Source organism: Papio anubis, chromosome X (assembly GCF_008728515.1).
Source record: "Papio anubis isolate 15944 chromosome X, Panubis1.0, whole genome shotgun sequence".
Classification (NCBI taxonomy): domain Eukaryota; kingdom Metazoa; phylum Chordata; class Mammalia; order Primates; family Cercopithecidae; genus Papio; species Papio anubis.
Window position 1 is genome coordinate 107,195,578 of NC_044996.1, and position 22,042 is coordinate 107,217,619.

Genomic DNA, 22,042 nt, shown 5'->3' on the forward strand with positions numbered 1-22,042 from the left:
ATGTATGTTGTGGGAAGAGCAAATATGGGGTATGGTCCAGGCTGAACACAAGGCCTGAAAATCACGGAGGATAATTAACTGTGGCCTAGTGTGTTGCTAAAGCTGAAATCCCCTAGAGCCCCACCACTCTGGTATAGTATTTGCACTACTGGGAACAATGGTTGGACATATGTATGTGAAACAAGAGTGGACTAATCTTGGATCCTAAGCATAGCACTGTGAGTCAAGGGCCAAAACCTGGAAAACTGGTAAGAACACCTCATGGGGCCAGTGTTTGCTCATATCACCATGAAGACTGAGCTGGAAGTACAGTAACAGTGGACTACACTGATACTTTGGTTCTTTCTTGCCACAAACTCCTTTTGGACAGACTAACTTGTCAGGGTTCTTAGGGACAAAAGCAGTAGAGAGGTAGATACTGTATATCTGGTCATACCAGCATCTGGGGGCTTGAGCGATTAACTAGAATTTCTTTTAAAATTGCACCACAGCTGGCCAGGTGCGGTGGTGGCTCACGCTTGTAATCCCAGCACTTTGGGAGGCTGAGGCGGGTGGATCACCTGAGGTCAGGAGTTTGAGACCCGCCTGACCAACATGGTGAAACCTCATCTCTACTAAAAATGCAAAAATTAGCTGGGCATGGTGGCAGACGCCTGTAATCCCAGCTACTCGGGAGGCTGAGGCAGGAGAATCACTTGAACTCGGGAGGCGAAGGTTACGGTAAGCTGAGATTGCGCCATTGCACTCCAACCTGGGCCACAGAGCAAGACTTCATCTCAAAAAAAAAAAAAAAAAAAAAATTCCACCACAGCTAGTGAAGGGGGGTTATGCTGTTTATACCACTGAAAAATCATTAGAGTGGTCACCACCTTTCTCAATTCCATCCAGGAGGTGGGGCAGGAAATGTTAGCTTGGGAAAAAGGGATGTTTTTCATAGATATCAAAAACTAACCAGGAAAATTTATCACTGGAAGGAAAGCAAATACAATGGTCCCAGTTTAAATTCCTATCCTGTTTACTCTCTCCTCATAGACCTCCCCTTGGCTCCAAAATGGAGTTGCCACACTTCTTTCCTAAGCTACATAAAAATTAAAAGAGTTCACAATTGTACCACATTAAGACAGTTCTGACATAACGCCTCCTTTTTTTTTTTTCTGGTCTGTATCAAGCATTTTCTTGCTTTTGAGTGAAAAAGCAAGCTTGAATTAGCCAGGTAAGACTGCTGGCATCAGTGGCTATTGAGTTCCCCTAGAGACCTCATTCTTCAATAGGAGGCAGCCTGCTCTGGTTCACAAGCACCAGAATCAGGGCCAAATGCATTATTCGAGTCTTCTGTAAAATGCTTGCTTTTCTTGTACCAAAGTATACAAGAAGTAAATCAGAGTAAACAAGAGATCTCCTCGGTGCACCAGACATAAACCACATTATTATTCTTCAGCCTGCACATAAGAGGGAGGATACAATGTTGTAGCAAACAATGAGAAGCACGTACAAATATTCCATCAAAACTGTCACTGCAGTCTGGTCAGAGCCAGAACCCTTGAAAAAGGCAAGACTAGTTCCTTATATTCATTTTATTCCTTGAAAACTAATTAGAGATTTTTTAACCCCAAATCACTGAATGCTAAGAAGCTAAGCCAAGGTAATAAGAGATCCTTGTATTAACTTTACCCAAATATCTTCCTAGCTACAAAATGGAAGAGTATTCGCTACTGGCAGAATGAAGCCTTTCATTGCTAGTGTCTGCATTTTCCAGCTCTGGTAAACTGGGGGGTGGGAGATACTTGGACGTATTCCCTGGTATAATTGTATTTTATTGGAAGAGAAAGTGCTTGATTTGAGTAAAATGTGGTCAGTCAGAAACTGATTTTGCCAGAGTAGGAAAAAGTTCAGTGTTAAATGATACTCTGCTCCCCATGGACAATTTGAGATAAAGACTTTAACTTCTGGAGATGTAAGAAGGGGCCAATGGGCCTTATGGCTGAGGTTTTTATGTTTCTTTAACCTTGCATTAATGCAAGAGCTAAGGCATGTTTTCTTTATGCTTTTTTTCTTCACTGAGATATTCTGACTGTACCTAAAAAAGGATATTAGGCAAAAAGGTAGATTGGCCAACTTGATCAATTTGAAGGCATCAAAGTAATATAAGCAGTGAAATGAAAAGAGCAGTGCCTTTAAATATTTGTAGTCCTAGTTCAGCCCAGATTTAGGAATAAACAATGGCCTTTGGAAGGTTATTTGCCACCTCGAGCCTCAATTCTTCATCTGAAAATTTAAGAAAGTGAACGAAATCAGTGATTCTCTTTGTCTATGTTTTCCCCACACTCATGAAGTTTGTGAACTGGAGCCACGTGAATTTTCAGTGGCCTGACTTTAATTATATCCCTTCTTTCCTTCTCAGAAAGGCATATTAGAAGGCATGCAAGAGAAAGGAGCTGTATTTTCACACACAAAAAAAAAACCTTGCAGTGATCCCACTGATGTGAAAAAACTCACAAATTATTTCCAAATTTATTCTTATTAACAATAACAATAATAATGTATTAATAAAAGTTTACTTGAAACCCTCCTCACCGTTGCCACATACCCATATGTGATATAAATTATTGATAGAGACAGGAGGCAGCCAAGGGACCCCCCACCCCGCAACCCCCAGCAAAATACCACGTTCAAGCCTAAAACAGTCTGTAGGCTGAAAAACAGGACTGCCTGTCCTGGATGAGACCCGCCCTTTCCCCTCACTCCCCTGATTGATTCTTTCTGAATAATGCCCACCTTCACACTGGGAGGACAGGGTGGGGCCTTGGGGAAGTTCGCACTGCAGCGTTTGGAGATGGGAGGAGCCGGGCCTCTCCTGTTCCTGTGTGGTAACCTGGTATTCAATCTGTGAGATGGGGGCCTGTTAACAGGAACCCCTTTGGCTTTGCTGAGTTTTTTCCTTTTCACCCAATAAATTCCGCTCCCCCTCACCCTTCAAAGTGTCTGTGAGTCTAACTTTTCCTGGTCGTGTGAAAAGAACTCAGTTTTTTCTACAACGTTATTATTGATCACTGAATGACTAGTCGTTTCTAAGATACCTTAGATCATTAATAGTCTAAAATTGTGAAACTTCTCCTTATCTGAAAATTGAAGAATTCAGATAAAGGCTAACTTTCTGCAGACCTACTATTAAAGGTCTGGAAACCTGAAACTGTCAAAAATCAGTGGCTTATTTTATCTAAGTTAAATTACTAAATTACTAAAAATAGACTAGGAAACAAATTCCCCTGTTGGCCAAGGAAAACATCATGACCTCATTCAACTTTTGGTCCCTTCTCTTATATGATTTTCTGAAGTGAAGTGTTTTTTTTTTTTTTTTTTTTTTTGAGACAGAGTCTTACTCTGTCACCCAGGCTGGAGTGCATTGGTGCGATCTCAGCTCACTGCAACCTCCGCCTCCCAGGTTCAAGTGATTCTTCTGCTTCAACCTCCTGAGTAGCTGGGACTACAGGTGCATGCCACCAGGCCCAGGTTTTTTTTTTGTTTTTTTTTTGTTTGTTTGTTTTTTGTGTTTTTATTAGAGACAGGGTTTCGCCATGCTGGCCAAACTGGTCTCGAACTCCTGACCTCAGGTGATCCACCCACCTCGGCCTCCCAAAGTGCGGGGATTACAGGCGTAAGCCACTGCGCCCAGCTGAAGTGATGTTTTTAAAAGGCATTCATTTTAAGTTTTGACATTGTGAATAATCAAAGTGCGCTGTTTTCTCTCCTCTATGCGAGAACATGAATGTCTTATAATCACGTTGTCTGGATGTCCACGTGCGTATGGATGGGCAAGTGTGAGAGACGGGGGAACATAATGAGTTATGTGAGCCCTTATAGAGGTCTGGAATGAAATACCTGAGAACTCGTCACCTCTGGCTCCAATCCATAACCTCCACAGAATTGGGTGGCTTAGCTCAATATTCTCTGAAGAAATTTCTATTTGTGAGATGAAATTGAACTGCACTTACAAATTAGTCTTTTCTGATAAAGAGATTTTTTTTTTTTTTAGTGGTTTCTTAAAAAGCTCTAAATGGTTTCCCTAATAGGCAACGAATCACAGGACATTCTCTATTATCCAAACACAGCAAGGCTTTAGAGCCTTGTTTACGACATGGAAAGCCTGTGAATTGGGTGTTTTCAGCAGTCTTGGTTTCTGATCCTATCGATTTTGTTTAAAAAAAATTTAACTGACTAAAAGTGATTGATCCAGGGGCTGTGTGGATGGTTTCAGCCTCATTTAAGCTATTATTTTATCATGTCCATGGCGATATGACTGCTCACTTCAAAACTGCGATTCCTATTTTGTGGCACTATCAAACTCTAACCACATATTTCCTATTACTCTGAAGTAGTAAACTCACGTGATATGTTACATAATAAGGGCCCTCCACCTTTCCCAAGAGATGTGGGAGAAAAAAAATCACTTGAATCCCTGTGAAAGGCTGAAAAATCAAAGTAAAAATACAGAACAGGCAGAGCTGACAGGGAGTTTTTCTCTGTTGTTGAGGGCTTTGTCAAAGGTTATAGGTCTTGTTGGAGATGAGAAACTGAATTTATCTAGCTGACAGGTAGTGCAACTAACCAATAGAGTAGGAAAGAAAAATACCTACGCCACGTGAGAATGCATGTCGAAACCATGTCAACATTTTCTCATTTTTCAATTGAGACTCACGCTATTGAGTTTCTAACAACATGGGTGACTCGAGGCTTTCACACTTTCAAATAGAAAGTTTGGATTTGGGCTGATTTAGCCGTACTTTTGCGCCAGCCCCCATTCACTGTGAGAAATAGCTCGCCAGGATTTTCAGAAGTGTAGTCTGGCTACTGGATATAGACAGTAGTGTATCAGTAAATACAAAAAAAAAAAAAAAAGTCCAACTATTTTGAAGAGGTTTTACTTGCAAAATTTAATCCGTGATAATTATTTTAAAAATCAATTATCACCATAATTATCAAAGAACAGTATAAGTTTAAGTTCCAGGCTTTGGTTATTCATTCAGTTGGGTGTTTTCAACTCAGTGATGATTCCTTGTTAAAAACTATAGAATAAAATTTCATCATCTTTTTTATCTGATGTAACTCAGTGTAATGGAATACTAAAATAAATAATGAACATTGGTCTGTCACTTTTTAGGTTTCATATACATTATCTCACTGATTATCACTAGACTATGAATTCATGTAGCTGGAGTGAAGTGTGTTTTTATGTTATTTACCACTCTATCTCCAACTCCTTGATAGGGCATGGCACAAAGTAGATGTTCAATTAATATTTGTTGAATGAATGATTGAACCACCCTGTAATGTAGGCAGAACAGGTATTATCCTTTTTTCCATTTTATAGGTGAAACAACATTGCAGGCTGGGCGCGGTGGCTCACGCCTGTAATCCCTGCACTTTGGGAGGCTGAGGTGGGCGGATCACGAGGTCAGGAGATCGAGACCATCCTGGCTAACACGGTGAAACCCCATCTCTACTAAAATACAAAAAATTAGCCGGGCGCAGTGGCGGGCGCCTGTAGTCCCAGCTACTCGGGAGGCTGAGGCAGGAGAATGGCGCGAACCCGGGAGGCAGAGCTTGCAGTGAGCCGAGATGGTGCCACTGCACTCCAGCCTGGGTGACAGAGTGAAGACTCCGCCTCAAAAAAAAAAAAAAAAAAAAGAAACAACATTGCAGAAAAGTTTAGTGACTTGTTCAACACCATATAGCCAGCAAGGGTGGTGCTAGGCCTTGAACCTGGTTCTTTAGACTTTTCCCCAGGTTATTATCTGATCTAACTCTGGCACTAATTGGTAAACTCCATAATCATTCTGGGCTTTTTTTTACCTTATACTTAAAACAAGAGAAGTGAAACAATTTCAATTGAATATTTGAGCTGTCTAAGAAGTAAAAATCACAATTCCTCCCAAAATAAAATAAGAGAGGGCATTATTTCATGGTTCTGAGGTCTCAACTAGGTCTAATATTATGGACTTAATTTACAATATTATTTACAGTATCATTCTGACTTCTGAGAGCCTTATATTCACTAAAGAAGTAGTGCTAATGGTGGAGTCCAAAGAACCTAGAACTATCAGCTGGTCCAGAGAAGGGATGCCCAGGGCCACTATCACAGGTCCACTTCCTAATAATAAAAGAAAACTTCAGACCAAAAGCTTCTTCCTTAAGGAAGTCAGGGAGGTTGCTTTAGGTTATAAAGAGGCTCTGAAGAAATTCTATTTCATTATTAATGTGAAACTGTTCTAGAAGCTTTCTGGTAGTGATGTCTCCACCTGATGGCCTTGTTTACCCAGCTAACTCATGTCCCCTGTTCCCTTCCCCTTTCCCTTCCCCACCGACACACCACACCATCTTCAACCACATGCGCAATGGTTGTAAGCAGGATGTAAACTTTTATAATGAATTCATTGGAGACAATCTGCTTTACACACGCCAGCAAGAATTTCAGGGATGGTTTTCAAACTTGTATTTTATTTAAAAATGTCGTTATCCCCATCACATATAAGACTTCTTTGCAGCAGCTTTGTCGGTATTTATTAGTTGCTACTTGGAGTCTGTTTTTTCAAAGGAATGGATTAGTCTCAACACCTTAGAGTGATATATTGTTTTCTAGCAAGCCCAAATACAAGCGGAAGGCCCTGTGTAAATTACTTCCCCTAATTTCCTTCAGCCACTTGCTTGTTTAGAATGTACACAAAGGAAACATGTCAAGAACGTTTAGTCTATTATACCCGCCATGGGCGGCTTCCCCTACAGCACACGGTGAAATCTGATTACAGAAGGACTGAGAAATGAAAGTTCCGCTGGAATTAGAGGCAGCTGTCTCAGATGAGAGTAAAGCAGAGCGTGGCACTACACTCTGCGGAAAGAGGCCTTACTGCAGAATAGAATTGTATGCATCACCATGATTCCTAAATCAAACCCAAATCTCTGACCATCACTTACCGAAAATTTCGAACCACGAAGCTGTGACCATTTCTAAAAGCTGCATTGTTCAACAGGATCCTCAGATTAAACAGCATCTTCTTTTAATAGTGAAAAGGATGATTCTATGCTCTTGAAAACTCCACAGCAAGTTAGCCAGTGGGGGCCACCTAAAAACTAAGAAATGTGTTCAGTTGCAGTGAGGGAGCAAAGGTAATATCAGCCTTCAGCTTCCTTATCAAAGTCCCCTGGTTAGAGATACTGCAGGGCAGGGTGCAGGAGCATTTGAACTTCATGCCAAACTCCACCACTGTGTATTTTTTTGCGGGGGGAAGAAATCCTGACTCTTTTATTGCCTGGCCTCCTCATTTTTCATAATATATTTATACTGTCACATGCATGTACAAAATCAATTGACAAGTACTCATTGAGCATATAATATATGCAAGGCACTGCAGTACTGGCTGCTGTGAAGATGCGTAGAAGTAACTCACTCAGAAAATGCAAACTGGCATTGCAAAAACACAGATGTAGATGTGACAGCCCTGAGTAGTACTATTTCCATTTATTTCACTTTTCTATCTCTAATTGCCAGTCTTTCCACAAAAACAAATACAAGTGCCCTGGAAGCTATTTTGGGGGTACAAGAAGATAGAGAAGGTATAGTAAAAATATCTCAGTCCTGGAGCTCCCTTTGTGCCTTGCACATAAGTCTTCAATAAAGAAATAATTGCTGGCCAGGCGTGGTGGCTCATGCCTATAATCCCAACACTTTGGGAGGCTGAGGCAGGCGGATCACTCGAGCCCAGGAGTTTGAGACCAGCCTGGCCAACATAGTGAATCCCCGTCTCCACTAAAAATACAAAAATTAGCTAGGCAGGGTGGTGCACACCTGTAATCCCAGCTATTTGGGAGGCTGAGGCATGAGAGTTGCTTGAACCCGGGAGACAGAGGTTGCAGTGAGCCCAGATTGCACCACCGTACTCCAGCCTGGGTGACAGAGTGAGACTCTGTCTCAATAAAAAGACAGAAAGAAAAAGAAAAGAAATAGTTGCCTATTGATTCTAACAGGAGCCCACAGTCAGTACAAGTGGTAAGTGGGGATACCATATACTCCTCCCCTAGCAGCCTATTCAGATCACTAGGGGGCCATCTGCAACTTCACATTTATTCATTCATTTATCCTCAGTTATAAATCAGATGATTCGAAGTCAATTCTGTATCAGATACCGGGCTACACTGAAGTTTCAGAGAGGGAAGATGACATCACCTTTGCAGAGTTCACAGTTCAGTAAAGGTAGTATGATTTATAAACAAATATCCATAATACAAGCCTGTAGGAGAGGTCCAGACAAAATTGTCCAGCTTCATCGAAGCGGGAACCCTCTAAGGTAGGAAGGGTAGGAGGAAGGAGAGGAGGGGTAGGGGTAGGGCTGCCTCTTCTGGTCAATTTATATGACTTTAGCAAACCCAAGTAAATATTTGCCAGAAGTTTGTGGGATTCCAAAAACTGTTAATTAAAAACCAACTATGGCCACCTCAGGAGCCGAGATGTTTGTGATGTCATAATTAATACTAGTAGACAAATAAATATTGACACCATTTCCTATGATGTGAGATGAAGTGAGGGGAAAGACTGACATTTCTAAACCTCTACCAAATCTTCCGTTCTGGAAAGGATATTCCAGGCAGAAGCAACTACTTGCAAAGGCACAGAGGTGAGAAGGGAGAGAGTGACTTTGAAAACATAATAAAGCATCTCTGAAGAGGCAAACAAGGCCAGTTATTGAATGGATTTCAGAGAGCAAAAGTGCTCCACATAATAGAGGAGTGAAATAGAATGTTTGCATGGAGCCTGAGGGAGATGAGGCCAAACCACAGGCTAATATAAAGCCCATAGCTTGACCCCGTATCTTCACTGAACTGTGCTAGTCATACACACAACTCATATTGGTAACGCTTGGGGAGAAATCAAGAAGTGTCTGCAGTTCCATGCTAGAGAGTACAGGCAGCATTTTGAGATGCCAAAGCAATTCACAAACCCTCCTAATGCTACGGATGCAGGAGCTCAAAGCCAGAGGGAACTAAGAAAAAGTTAAGACACCAATAACTCCCAGAGAAATTGGAAAAGGGGAGCTGCACCACAAATGGGATGAAATTAAAAGCAATTTCACTGAATCTCAAAAGGCAGGACATCTCAATGGACTTGTTGAGGGGTAGATTTCAACTACCCATCTTCTGCTGATTGTGTCATATGTGGAGTCTGTGTTACTTTACAGGCTTTGATGTTCATCCTCAGAATTCATCCAGGGGCTCTTGTTGACCCCATGATTCCTCTAATTCAATTTTAACTTTCTTGTTTGGATACCTATCTAGTTCTCTTTATTCACCTAGACTTTCATTCATCCAGTTTTCTCTGCCACCATCAACAATTGTGCAGCCATCATAAGCCAATCCTCTGTGCTGTGTGGGTTCTGAGAGACAGAGTGATAAAACAGGAATGATGAGTTCCTTCCAATATTCACCATTTGGAATGACTCCAGAATACAATTTCTGTCTCTGCTTTCTGACCCCAAACATCTTAACCAGGGGGAGGGGCTTGTTACCTGCTCCCTTGCTTCAAGCCACAGGAGACCTCCAGCTTGACTTGATGGTCATCCAACTTGTATCATCAGGGGATGGGGATTAGATGGGATTCCTGAAAAAGGTGGCACTGATTTTTGATGAATTGCAAGAATCAGAAAATAGTCAAAACTAGAGGGAGCTACAAAAGACATTGTAGCAAAAAAAGGAACCTATGAGTAGACCCAAAGGAAGGAACAAATAGAGTGTGTAGGGTAACAACAAATGATACATAACTGGAAAAATACATTCCATCATTGGCCATTGAATTGAAGCCCCACCACCACCAAGCATGCTATGAAAACAAAAAACCATGAGTGTCTGTATCCTGTTTATATCCCCTTGCCATTCGGTCTTCCCCTACACACCTGCTGCTTCTTAATGCAAATACCCACTGCTGTTTTCTTGAGGATAAACTTCTCATATTCCTCACTCTTCATGTGGGTGGCTTAGTCCATTTTGTGTTGCTGTAATAAAATACCACAGACTGGGTAATTTATAAAGAAAAGTTGATTTGGCTTACAGTTCTGGAGCTGGGAAATCCAACAGAATGGTTCTGGCGTCTGCAGAGGGCCTTTGTGCATTGCCGTCCTGTGGCAGAAGGTAGAAGGGCAAGAGAGGGTGAGAGTGACAGACAGAGAGGATTGAACTTGCTTTTATAACAACCTATTCTCTCGATAACAAACCCACTCCTGTAATAACCACATTAATCTATTCATGAGGACAGAGCCTTCATGTTCTAAACATCTCTTAACAGTCCTACCTCTTACTACCATCACAATGCCACTTAAATTTCAACGTAAGCTTTTCAGGTGACATTCAAACCATAGCAGTGGCAACTATGAAGCATATTCTACATGCTCCCCAAAAGGTCCCCAGTGGAATTGAACCTCAATTGCCCACAGTAATAACCTGCTTATCAATCTACCCTGTATTAGCCACCTTCCCTTCCCTGTCTCATTTCCCTCACTACCCTACTAGTGCTTACTGGGACTACCTCCCAAATAAACTACTCGAACCCAAATCCCTTTCTCGGTGTCTGCTTCTATGGAAACTCAACTTTTGCCCAGATCTACCTTCTCAACAGTTTTGCAACACAGCTTCCTGTTCTTTTCCCCCTGGCCCCCCTATCTTTGAGTTGGTACCTAGGCTTTCTGTGTCAACAACTTGGTCCCCAATACCATATTGCACCCTCACTCTCAAGTTCAGTCCCAGTTAGCCTGTAAATAGTGGTATGCTGGTAAATGTTTAATAACTAGCTCTTCAAACAAACAAAAAAAATAAGCTCTGAATTGTAGCAGTCTGACTTGTAAGGTGTAAATATTCCCACCACAGCCAATTTCAAGCTACTAATGTGACATCACTGAACACAGAAATGAAGAGAGAGGTATAAAAATAGTTCCTGCAAGCTCCTGTGAGCTGGCTCCTGTATACCACTGTCTAGTACTCCCATCCAGAAAGGAGGGTTGTCTCAAGGTTTGGAACGAAATATTGAAGCCAGATTGCTGAGGGCCTTGAAAGCCAGATTATAGAGTTGAGAATTTAATCTGTAGTCAAAGGAAGATTATTAAAGTTTTGGAGCTGGGGCAGACAAGAAGACATATGTCATTATTTGCATTGGGTTTTGAAACCATTAACCTGGGGCCATTGTGTGAGAAGTACAGTATGAAGAAAATAGAGGCAAAGAGACAAAGAGGTTATTGTGTGACAAATATAAGGCCTGAACACATATTAGAGCTGTGGAAATAGAAAACAGGAGATGGATGCAAGAGAGATTTAGAAATTAGAATTTGCCCATCAGGAAAATTGATTGGATGTTGAGAGAAGGGAGATGAAGAAGCTAATGAGACGCTAGGATTTCACATTTATCCTATTACTGAGAATAAAATTCCAAATAGCCAAATGTTGCTATTGGGGATATAAAGAATGTTAGTTATCTGACATTTTGAGCTTTTAAGTATCTGTATAAACTTGAAATATTTCTTTGAAATTGCCAGTGTGCTTCCCTAGTGAAATCCAAGCACTGAAGAGGGAATCAATGTGATATAAAGGAAAGAATGATGGGAATGATGTTTGAAGATCAAATGTGACCTCTGGCTCAGTCACTCGCTCATGGTGAATTTGGCTAAGTCATTCAGTACCCTCAGAGTCCTCACCTGTCCTACTAAATAAAACGAGTTATTATAGCGCTGTGGGAATTTTAACATGCTAATCAAACATGAGGTATAGTGTCTAAGAGCCCTGGCATAGATAGTTATTATCAAAAAAATACTGCAAATGTGAGATCCATACAAAAAAAAGACAGATGGCGATTACTGTAGTGCGAAGTTCTGATTTGTTTCCGTGTTACTAGTTACATAAATAATTTTTATAGCTGCTTGCCTAGAATCTTTAAGATCCTAAGAAGCCACGGCATTTGCATGCAGTACACACTAGTTAAGTCTTCCGAGTTCTGTGGGATTGTTGCTGGTGAGCTATTTTCCACTGGATATGGACAAAGAAGCTTGTATCCTTGTCTGAGACCAGTAGCCACCCTATGACAATGAGGAGAGGTAGCCTTAGAAGGAAGCTGTGGTTGACTGAGTGGAAGAAGGAAGGAGTCTTAGTCATTTAGGATATCACTGAGTTGCAAAATTAACCAGCCTCATGAGCCTCCCTACCACTTGCCACTTCATTATGTGAAATAGCAAATGTCCTTATAGAAGGACAATCCCTCTGAATTGGGGTTTTCATTACTTGCAATCAAATCCATGCTAACTAATACACAATTTGGCTTAGGTATTTGAAGGTTTGTTTCTCATATAACAACAGAAAAAAATAATGTTCTAGAAGTGGATTCTAGTTCAGAACCTATTTATTGGTTGAATAATCTTGGGGAAGTCAGTTTCCTTATCTGCAAGTGGAAATCAATACTCTCTTACAATTTTTCTTTTGTTAAATGAATGTACTTGATATGTTTTGTTATTTAAAAAATGCTTACATTAGTATATAATAAACTTAACGTTTTTTAGCCTACAGTGCTATGAGTTGTAATACATGTGTAGATTTGTATAACCACCACCACAATCAGGATACAGAATGGTTGTATCACTCCAGAAAACTCCCTTTTAAATTCCTTTGTAATCACATCCTCTTCTTTTCTAATCCCTGGTATACTTCTCCTGTCTCCCTTATAGTTTTGCCTTTTCCAGAATGTGACGTCATCGGAACCGTAAACTATGTAGTATATTTGGACTTGCTCCTTAGCATAATGTCTTTGAGATTTACCCATGTTGTTGTATCACTAATATGTTCCATTTTATTGTTGAGTAGTAGTCCATTGTATCAATACATCACAGTTTATTTATCCATTCCCTCATTAAAGGACAATTGAGTTGTTTCCTGCTTGAGGAGTTTGTAAATAGAACTACTACAAACTTTTGCATATAGGTTTTTGTGTGAATGTAAGTTTTATTTATCTAGGGTAACTATCTAGGAGTAGAATAGCTGTATATCTGGTAGTCATATGTTATGTTTAACTGTTGAGGAAACTGTTACGTGGTTTTGCAGAGTTAGTATAGCATTTTGCAATCTCAGCAGTAATGCATGAGAGGTCCGTTTGTTCCACAACCTTTCCAGCACTTGGTATTGCAAATACTTTCCATTGTCACCCTAACAGTTATGTAGTACAAATTGTGGTTTTAATTCTCATTTCCCTAAAGGCTAATGATGTTGAGCATCTGTTCATGTCCTATTTGCCATCCATTTATCTTTCTTGGTAAAATATCTGTTAAATATTTTCCGACCTTTTTTTTTCTTTTATAGATAGAGTCTTACTATGTCACCCATGCTAGAATGCAATTGAAACCACCTTTGAAAGTTATGACTGAGATAGTGAAAGAGATCTAACTTAACCGAGTCCATCTTGCTTCTAACCTCCAAGCTGTCCTTGTTTGTTCCTGGGCAGAGGCTGAACTAACTTTGAGAGAAACTTAGTTCATAGTTTATAGTTTAAACAAAGACGATAACGGTCCTTTCCCAAAGCAAACCTCCTTCCTGCCTGGGGACTAGATTGCCTTTGTAGTAGAAATTATGGTTTAGGGTCGGTCACGGTGGCTCATGCCTATAATCCCAGCACTTTGGGAGGCCAAGGTGGGCAGATCGCTTAAGGTCAGGAGTTCGAGACCAGCCTGGCCAACAAGGTGAAACACTGTCTCTATTAAAAATATAAAAATTAGCCAGGTGTTATGGCACACACCTGTAATCCCAGCTACTCGGGAGGCTGAGGCAGGAGAATCACTGGAACCCAGGAGGTGGAAGTTGCAGTGAGCTGAGTTTGCACCACTGCACTCCAGCCTGAGTGACAGAAAAAGACTGCGCTTTCAAAAAAAAAAAAAAAATTATGGTTTAGGAGTCATGCAGCTGGAAGTTACAAGATTCTGACCCTCCCTAAACTGCTCCTAAAATCAGTGCTTGGGGTATCAGTGCTGCACTTGATGGATCAGCTGGCACCACCAGGTCAATAAACTGGCTCATCTGATCTGGTGGCTCTCGTTAGTCCTACAAAGGAAGTCTAGTCCCCAGGCAGGAAGGAGGTCACTTTGGGAAAGGGGTGTTACCGTCTTTGTTTAAATCAAAAACTATAAACTAAGTTTCTCCCAAAATTAGTTCAGCCTATGCTCAGGAATGAACAAGGACAGTTTGAAGGTTAGAAGCCAGATGGATTCGGTCAAGTTAGATCTCTTTCGCTGTCTGTCATAATTTTGCAAAGACGGTTTCACAATGGTGTGATCATAGATCACTGTAACCTTGACCTCCTGGGCTCAAGCGATCCTCCAGCCTCAGCCTCCCCAGCAGGAAGCACCACACCAAACTAAATTTTTTGGTAGGTATAGAGTCTCACTATGTTGCCCAGGCTTGTCTCACATTCCTGGTCTTGAACAATCCTCCAGCCTTAGACTCCCAAAACACTGGAATTACAAGTGTGAGCCACTGAGACTGCCTGACCCCCATTCTTCTTCTTCTTCTTCTTCTTCTTCTTCTTCTTCTTCTTCTTCTTCTTCTTCTTCTACTTGAATTTTTTGTTTTCTTAATGTTTCGTTTTGAATGTTCTACATATATATTCCAGATACAACACTTTTATTGGATATGTAACTTGCAAATCATTTTCCCAGTCTGTTGCTGGTCTTCTCAGCCTCCTGACTATGTTTTTCACAAGGCAAAATTTTCAAATTTTGATCAAGTTCAATTTACTATTTGTTTCCTTTCTCCGGATCATGCTGTTGAACTCTTTGCATAACTCAGGGTAACAAAGATTCTCTCCCTATGTCTTCTGAAAGTGTTGTAGCCTTATATTTTCGATTCAGATCTATGATCCATTATGAGTTTTGTCTAAGGCTTGAGGATGAGACTGAGGTTTTTTTTTTTTTTTCCACATATGGATGCCCAATTTCTCTTAAGAGTCCTCTATGTCCCAGGTCATATCTAATGTGCTGAAGGACCTAAAAATCTTCATGTGTTAATATTCTAATATTCCCAGAATGTTTTATAAGCTGTAAAGCTCTGCTCTGTTGTGAGACTATATTGTTTTGTGGCTTAGACCTGTGTGGAAAATGGCAATAAGAAATAAATTAGAATTATTATAGTAAAGGAAATCATCTATCAGCTGGCTCCTTTTTTTCTTTCCACATGCATATATATATATAAATCAGGAGCAAAAGAGCTCCTGATTTACAGAGAATGTGAGAATTACTTTATTTTCCATTTTTTATGGTTTTTTTTTGGGGGGGGGGACAGAGTCTCACTCTGTCACCCAGGCTGGAGTGCAGTGGCACAACCTCAGCTCACAGCAACCTCCGCCTCCTGGGTTCAAGCGATCTGAGAGTTACTTTCTAATTAACAGATGGTAATGGTAATGGTAGTTTGTCTAAAAATACTGATTCAGGGGTGTTTTCTTGCTATATCACCACTAGGTATTTATTCAAACAGGCGGGCCCTAGGGGGAATTGTGAAATCAGTGAAGATTATCTCTGACCCCCTCTTCATCCCTTTTCCTGCCATACTCTTTCAATTGAGGCATTTGAAGAAGGTAGACAGGGGTCCCTCATAAAAACTAAAATTCTGAACAGAGTGTGAAATGCCAATCATCAAATTCAAGTATAATCTCACTTCTCTCTTGTCGTATAGACTACATTTCCATTGAAATCATTCTTCTGTTAATCATTTGCCCTGGAAGTTATTGATTTTAAGCAGAATCCAGAATTTTTCGAGCTTAGATATGGGCAAAAATCTCAAGTTTCCATACCTGGTTCTTTTTATTTTGTGATCTGGTAAATTTCTGCATAGAAGACAAGATTAGGAAATGCACAAGACAATTTATGAGGTAAGAAAGGGGTAAACAAATATGATTAATGACCCAACCTTGTGTCAGAGGCAGTTGAGATGCAAAGGGCGAGGATGCCCTTTTATCTCTTCAAGTTCCCACACAGAATCCTAAAGCTATCTCTTCTCCCATAGGCTGATTCCAATTCCTCCCCATTGGAAGTTCAGAGGTCAGACTGCATAAAGGGGATTTGTCAGCAGACTGAAAGCTATCAGGCACTGAGCAAACAGGGAAATCACAGAGGTTCAAAGTTCACCAGTGTCTCAACAATCAGCCCTAATTCTCCCTGTGACTACCAGACACTCCCAGGGCCTGAGTGATAGGGACCCCATGAGATCATTTTCATTGCTTTCTACTACCAGGGCTTCGTCCAGGAGCACTGTCTCAGTAATAATTTTCATGGCAATATTCTCCCCTTGAGCCCAGGAGACATGTCTTGGATGGCTTCAAAAGTCACTGCTTGGTGAATGCCTTCTCTGCCCATTTCTAGTTTTTGGTGAAACTCGAAACCATCTTTGTAGTTGGTGCCTCTCTCCAGACCCTACTTGGGAAGTGCTCTTGACCTGCTCTTGATTGCTTTATTGGGCTCTATCTGCTAAGCAGGGGCTCTGCCCTCATCTTAAGCTAACAATTAAACACAGCCTTCTTCTCTCAAGGCTGCTCCACTGGTAACAACTCTGTGGCCTGTAAAGATGGAACCTATTTAGGGTCTGGAAGATAGACCATGGGAATCTTGTCTTCAAAATTCAAGAGAAACAAGCCCTTTTCATGGGGCTTTGTTGAATGTTTGGAGCCTGGGTCATGGGTGCTACATATTCACCATTATTGTTTTATTCCTCCAGAATTTTTCAACTGGAGTTCACCATTTCTTCCAGGGAACTAAGGAGTTCGTGGATTTCCAGGTCATCTTCATTGTTATGCAATGTATTGCCATTAAGAACTAAGCAAATCACCTGGCAAGCAGTACTAGCAGCTCCTACTCATAGCTTTGTTGTGAGGATGAAATGTAATAATGGATATAGAGTACTGTAGTACAGTACCCAGCTCAGTGTTCAATAAATGTTAGCTTTGTTAACTGCTACCATTGGCACATGTGGTGAGAGGCCCCATCTCTGGCTTAGTTCTTGGCTTATTCTAACCACTTTCCTAGAAATAAAAGTGTTGAGGTGTCCGTCTCTCTTTCATCCCCCCAACCTCACCCCGGAGCTGTATTAAAAGTGAAATTCAGGCTGGGCATGATGGCTCACGCCTGTAATCCCAGCACTTTGAGGCAGGCAGATCACTAGATCAGGAGTTCGAGACCAGCCTGACCAACATGGTGAAACCCTGGCTCTACTAGAAATACAAAAATTAGCCAGGCGTGGTGGTGGACACCTGTAATCCCAGCTACGCATTGAGAGGCTGAGGCAGGAGAATTGCTTGAACTTGGGAGGCAGAGGTTGCAGTAAGCTGAGATAGCGCCACTGCTCTCCAGCCTAGGTGACAGAGCAAGACACCATCTCCAAAAAAAAAAAAAAAGTGAAATTTAAGAAAATAATAAATTTAAATAAAATAAAATAAAGAATAAAAAGGCAAAAAACAACAAACAAAAAAAATCACACTCTTGTCCTCTAAACTAGTGGAAAATAAAAAAGAAACAGTGTTTCTCACTGAAGACCTATGATGTGTTTTCTTATTTCTTCTTTTCTCTTCTTGCCTAAATAATGTGAAAGCCAGGATCTTTGTTCTCCCTCAGTACAACTGTCTAACATTACAAGTTTCTAATCTGTTATTGTCCTTCTGTGACCCTGTTATGCTAACCAACCTATCCCATTTAAGATGAAAATAAGATAAAACAATAAATGATTGTTAAGTACTTCGAAAATACAAAAGACTCTATAAATGCCAAGAGTGATTATTGCCTTCCGGTGTAATGAAGATGTATAATAAAAATGGATCATAAAATCCCTTCACTACCTTTTTGCTGTTAAAATGTACAATTACAGTCTGTTTATTCAAAGCAACAGGGTACATGGAAACAGCTCAGTCTTTTTCTGAAGTAGGTTCCCCCAATCACTTGAACACAGAACGACCCTAGAGACATCAGTGATACATTTTTCAAAATCCATATGAAAATAACACATCAAGATCATCTTCAGTTTCTAATAATGTCACTGAATCCTCCCCACCCCCATACTCTTTTTCTCCAATGCGTATGTTGTTCACATATCATCTTCTGTATGTATTGGTTAGTTTATATTACTACCAGGTATTTTTTCTTATATGCCATGCATTGTGGCAATAGGACACCAGACAGAGAGATAATTTTGGGTTAGGAAGGGAGAAAAACAATAGGAACAACTTCACAGAAATAACAGTGAGTGAAAAAACTAGATATAAAAAATAAAGCGTGTTTTTCATTTACAGAAAATTCAGAAACTGGCCGGACGTGGTGGTTCACACCTGTAGTCCTAGCACTTTGGGAGGCCGAGATGGGTGGATCACTTGAGGTCAGGAGTTCATAACCTGCCTGGTCAACATGGCAAAAACCCCATCTCTACTAAAAATACAAAAAATTAGCGGGGCATGGTGGCAGGTGCCTGTAATCCCAACTACTCAGAAGGCTGATGCAGGAAAATTGCTTGAACCCAGGAGGCAGAGGTTGCAGTGAATCGAGATCGTGTCACTGCACTCCAGTTTGGGTGACAGAGCAAGACGCTGTCTCAAAAAAGGAAAAAAGTTCAGAAACTGACAAAACCAATCTATGCTGGTAAGAGGATACAAGAGTGGTTAGATTTATGATGGAATGTTCATTAAGAGGGCACAAAGAAAGCCTTACTTTTACTTTAAAGAACCATATTATCTGCATATTATGACTTTGATTCTTCTTATTAGTTTCATAGTGTTTTACATATGTTATTATTCTACAAAAAAATTAAATACTATGGGGAGAAATAAGCATTTTTGCCTTCTACCTAACTTTTAAAAGAATATCCTGGTTTATAATTTATCTTGTATAAAAAGAAACATGCATGATTTTGTTTGCAAAAAGCAAATAAAAAAAAACAAGGAAGGGTGCAAAGTGTGAATGTATTATTTAGTTTAGAAGAAACTATTTGATCAATTTAAAGTTAAAGCTATTTGCTAATATTCCCATTATAATTTCAAGTGGAAAAGCATTTTAAATCTGCCAGATGTAATTGCCATTCCTGGAAGCCCACTTATTTATTTGGGTCTGGGGAAGTTTTTGGACTTTAGTAGAATTCTACAAGTAATTAAGATGTGTGGAGGGATGCAAAAAATGGGGTTTTCATTGGAGAGTCTGAACGTATTCTCCACCTAGGAATCAGGGTTATTTTCAACCAAATTCATATAATAGTGTTTCACAATTTTGAAATTTACCACAACTTTCAACACATTCTGTGCTATTTTCTTCTTTTTCATCCCAACACTGCCCTTTGATTTGACAAAGTGATGTTGGCACCTGACACTATTCCTTAACTTTATTAAGTGAGTATAATTAAAAGTTATTTGCGTTCAATTATTTGCTTATCTGCTTCTTTGATTGTGCTTTCTCTTTTCATCAATACCAATTTTGGCTTCATTTAATCAAACTGGTGAAATAATTAGATAGATAAGAATTTTATAGTTAAACTGATGCATCCACCTTGATAAGACTCTAAGGTCTCCTGGAATATCAACTTCCTATATCACCATTCTCCCTAAGGTTCACCTTGATTTTTATATGCATTTTAACTTTGGTGGACCGGGGTGGAGTGGTTACTGAGGGGTCCATTAAAATAAACATAAAACGTTAAAGGGTAAGTAAAGTAAAAATGCGTTAATATCAACGATTATAGGGGAATTCCCTAAATATGTAGAATCTGACATATGTAAAAGTTTCTTATTCAATAAGAAACTGGGTCAAAATGATCATTTAAAACTACCCATTAGTAGGAGGAGGGAGAGAAGCAAAAATAAGTAAATAAATAAATAACTATTGGGTACTAGGCTTAGTACCTAGGTAATGAAATAATTTGTACAACGAACTCCTGTGATAGGAGTTTATCCATATAACAAACCTGAACATGTACCTCCGAACCTAAAATAAACGTTTAAAAAAAGCAACCATTTAGATAAAGGGAATGATCTTGGACTATGTATGCATTTATTAAACTCCTCATGTAAGCATAGTACCTTCCTTACTAGATTTGAGAGACGTCTAAGATGATAGAGCGTTAGACATAGATGGATTAGATATAGATGCACCCTGAATATCTTAGTTTAACTCTCTGCTCCAGAGGACCAGAAAGGTATAGTGATTTCCTTAAGATTAGGTAAAGGAGGGAGAAAGAGAAAGAAATCAAGTGTTTAAGTGAGAAATAGAAAACAACTTCTGGATTCCTAATGAAAGCTCTTTCTACTACTGATTCAGAGAAAATAAATTTTCATTGCCTGGCATCCGAACCCGCCCCCCAACTAGTTCCCATTTTATGAGTCTGTTTAGTGTAAAGTATTACGCCCTCTCTCCACCCGCTGCTAAGCCAGGTCATGGGCACATGATCCGGTCTGGAATGCTCCCCACCTGGGGCTTTGGATCTTGAAGGACTAAAGTAAAAGAGGCAGTAAATTGAGATTTACCAACAAATAATGCTGTGTCCCGTGGCTAGCAAGGCCTTGCCATGGTGTTTAGGTCCCGTAGCGGTTGTGGGCTACAGCAAAGTCAGCAGCAACATCCTAACCCAATTTCCTGCTGCTTCTCTTCCCTAGTTTCTCTCCTTTGCCCAAGCATTTATCTCTAGACTTTCCGTAAACTCTAAGCCTTCCCTGATGGTTTTTTGCCTTCTACCTAATTTTTAAAAGAATATCCTGGTTTGTAATTTCTCTCGTTTAAAAATAAACATGCCTGATCTTGTTTGCAAAAAACAAATAAACAAAAAAAAAAAAAAAAAGGAAGGGGGCAAAGTGTGGATGTATTGTTTAGTTTAGAAGAAACTATTTGATCAACTTAAAGTGATCCCACTAAATCCTTTTTATTTCTCAAGAACTCTGACTGATTCAGAAACCGGTATCACAAAATAAGCCACAGGCAACTGATTCTCAGGGAAAATTAAAAATCAGGACTGGTTGACTGGCAGTAAACTGAATCTTAGAAACACACGTGCAAAACAACTTAAACAGTTGCCTATGGTCACCTGGAATGTCCATTGAGAGTATGATTCAAGAATAGTATAAAGGGCATGAGGAGTTCAATGACAGCTGATGAGGTGGCTATTTCTTATAACAAATAGCTTAATGGTGAAAAAAGTCATTTGCCTCAGCAGATCTGAGGTGATCAAAGATAAATTCAGACTTTGGTTTGATCTTGTGTGCTGATGAATTACAGTGTCAGTAGTACTCACAGCCCTGACAGGTTTCTTAGGTGCGTATTGTGGCATTATCTGGGTTAGATTGAAAGCTGGAAAATTGACATGGAAATATATGAGAAGAATTAGAAGACCCCATAAATGCTGAACCCTTAATTCTCATTAAATCTCTTTTGCCAGCTTCAGAAATCTCTCTTACTTTGTCTGATGAAACTGTTCTTCCCTTGATTGAAGATGCTTTTTTTTTTTTTTTTTTTTTTTTTACCTGAGGGAGTTACTTGCAAGAGAAAGCCAATTCTCATCATCCTCCTGTCTTCTCTATCATTTCCCAAGATTGTCAGATTTCAGCATGGCCCTTGGAGGGCAGTAGCAATAACAAAATCAAAAGCCAGACAAGGCCAAAGAGCTTCCAGATTTCTAGTTTATACTGGAAAAATTCAGGGAATTGTGTATGGGAATAGACTGTAAGGATGATTGATGAAGGTTGAGAAATGTAATTATAGATTGGTCTGGATCCAACAATTCAAGATTCATTGTAGGTCGAGCATCTATGCTGAATCCAAGGGGTGAATACAGCAAATGCTCCTGGTGAGCAAACCTTCAAGCAGTGCCTCTCACTGCATTTTACCTGGAGAGAGAGAAGACCTGAGGCATAGACCTATACCAAATCACGAGCCGGGGTTAATGGTTTGGCCAGATATTTAGGGACATGGAAGGAACAAGACTAGAGACTGGAGGCAAGGAAATTGGGAGAAAAGTGTAGATG

The 22,042-nt window shown here is 40.1% G+C and overlaps 1 protein-coding gene across 2 annotated transcripts in view; it reads right to left on the reverse strand.

Moving 5' to 3' along the window:
* OTC (ornithine carbamoyltransferase) overlaps positions 1-8,235 on the reverse strand; it is a 73,113-nt gene extending 64,878 nt beyond the window's left edge. Inside the window, exons 1-2 of one of the 2 annotated variants that reach the window (XM_009197403.3) lie at positions 8,219-8,235; positions 6,970-7,125 (exon numbers count right to left, since the gene is read on the reverse strand). In XM_009197403.3, coding sequence (XP_009195667.1) covers positions 6,970-7,046 — 77 coding nt within the window. In that variant the 5' untranslated portion in view covers positions 7,047-7,125; positions 8,219-8,235. Of the gene's footprint in view, positions 1-6,969; positions 7,256-8,218 lie in introns of those variants that run through there. The other variant, XM_003917578.4, reaches the window with a different exon arrangement.
* Between the last annotated feature and the right edge of the window lie 13,807 nt (positions 8,236-22,042).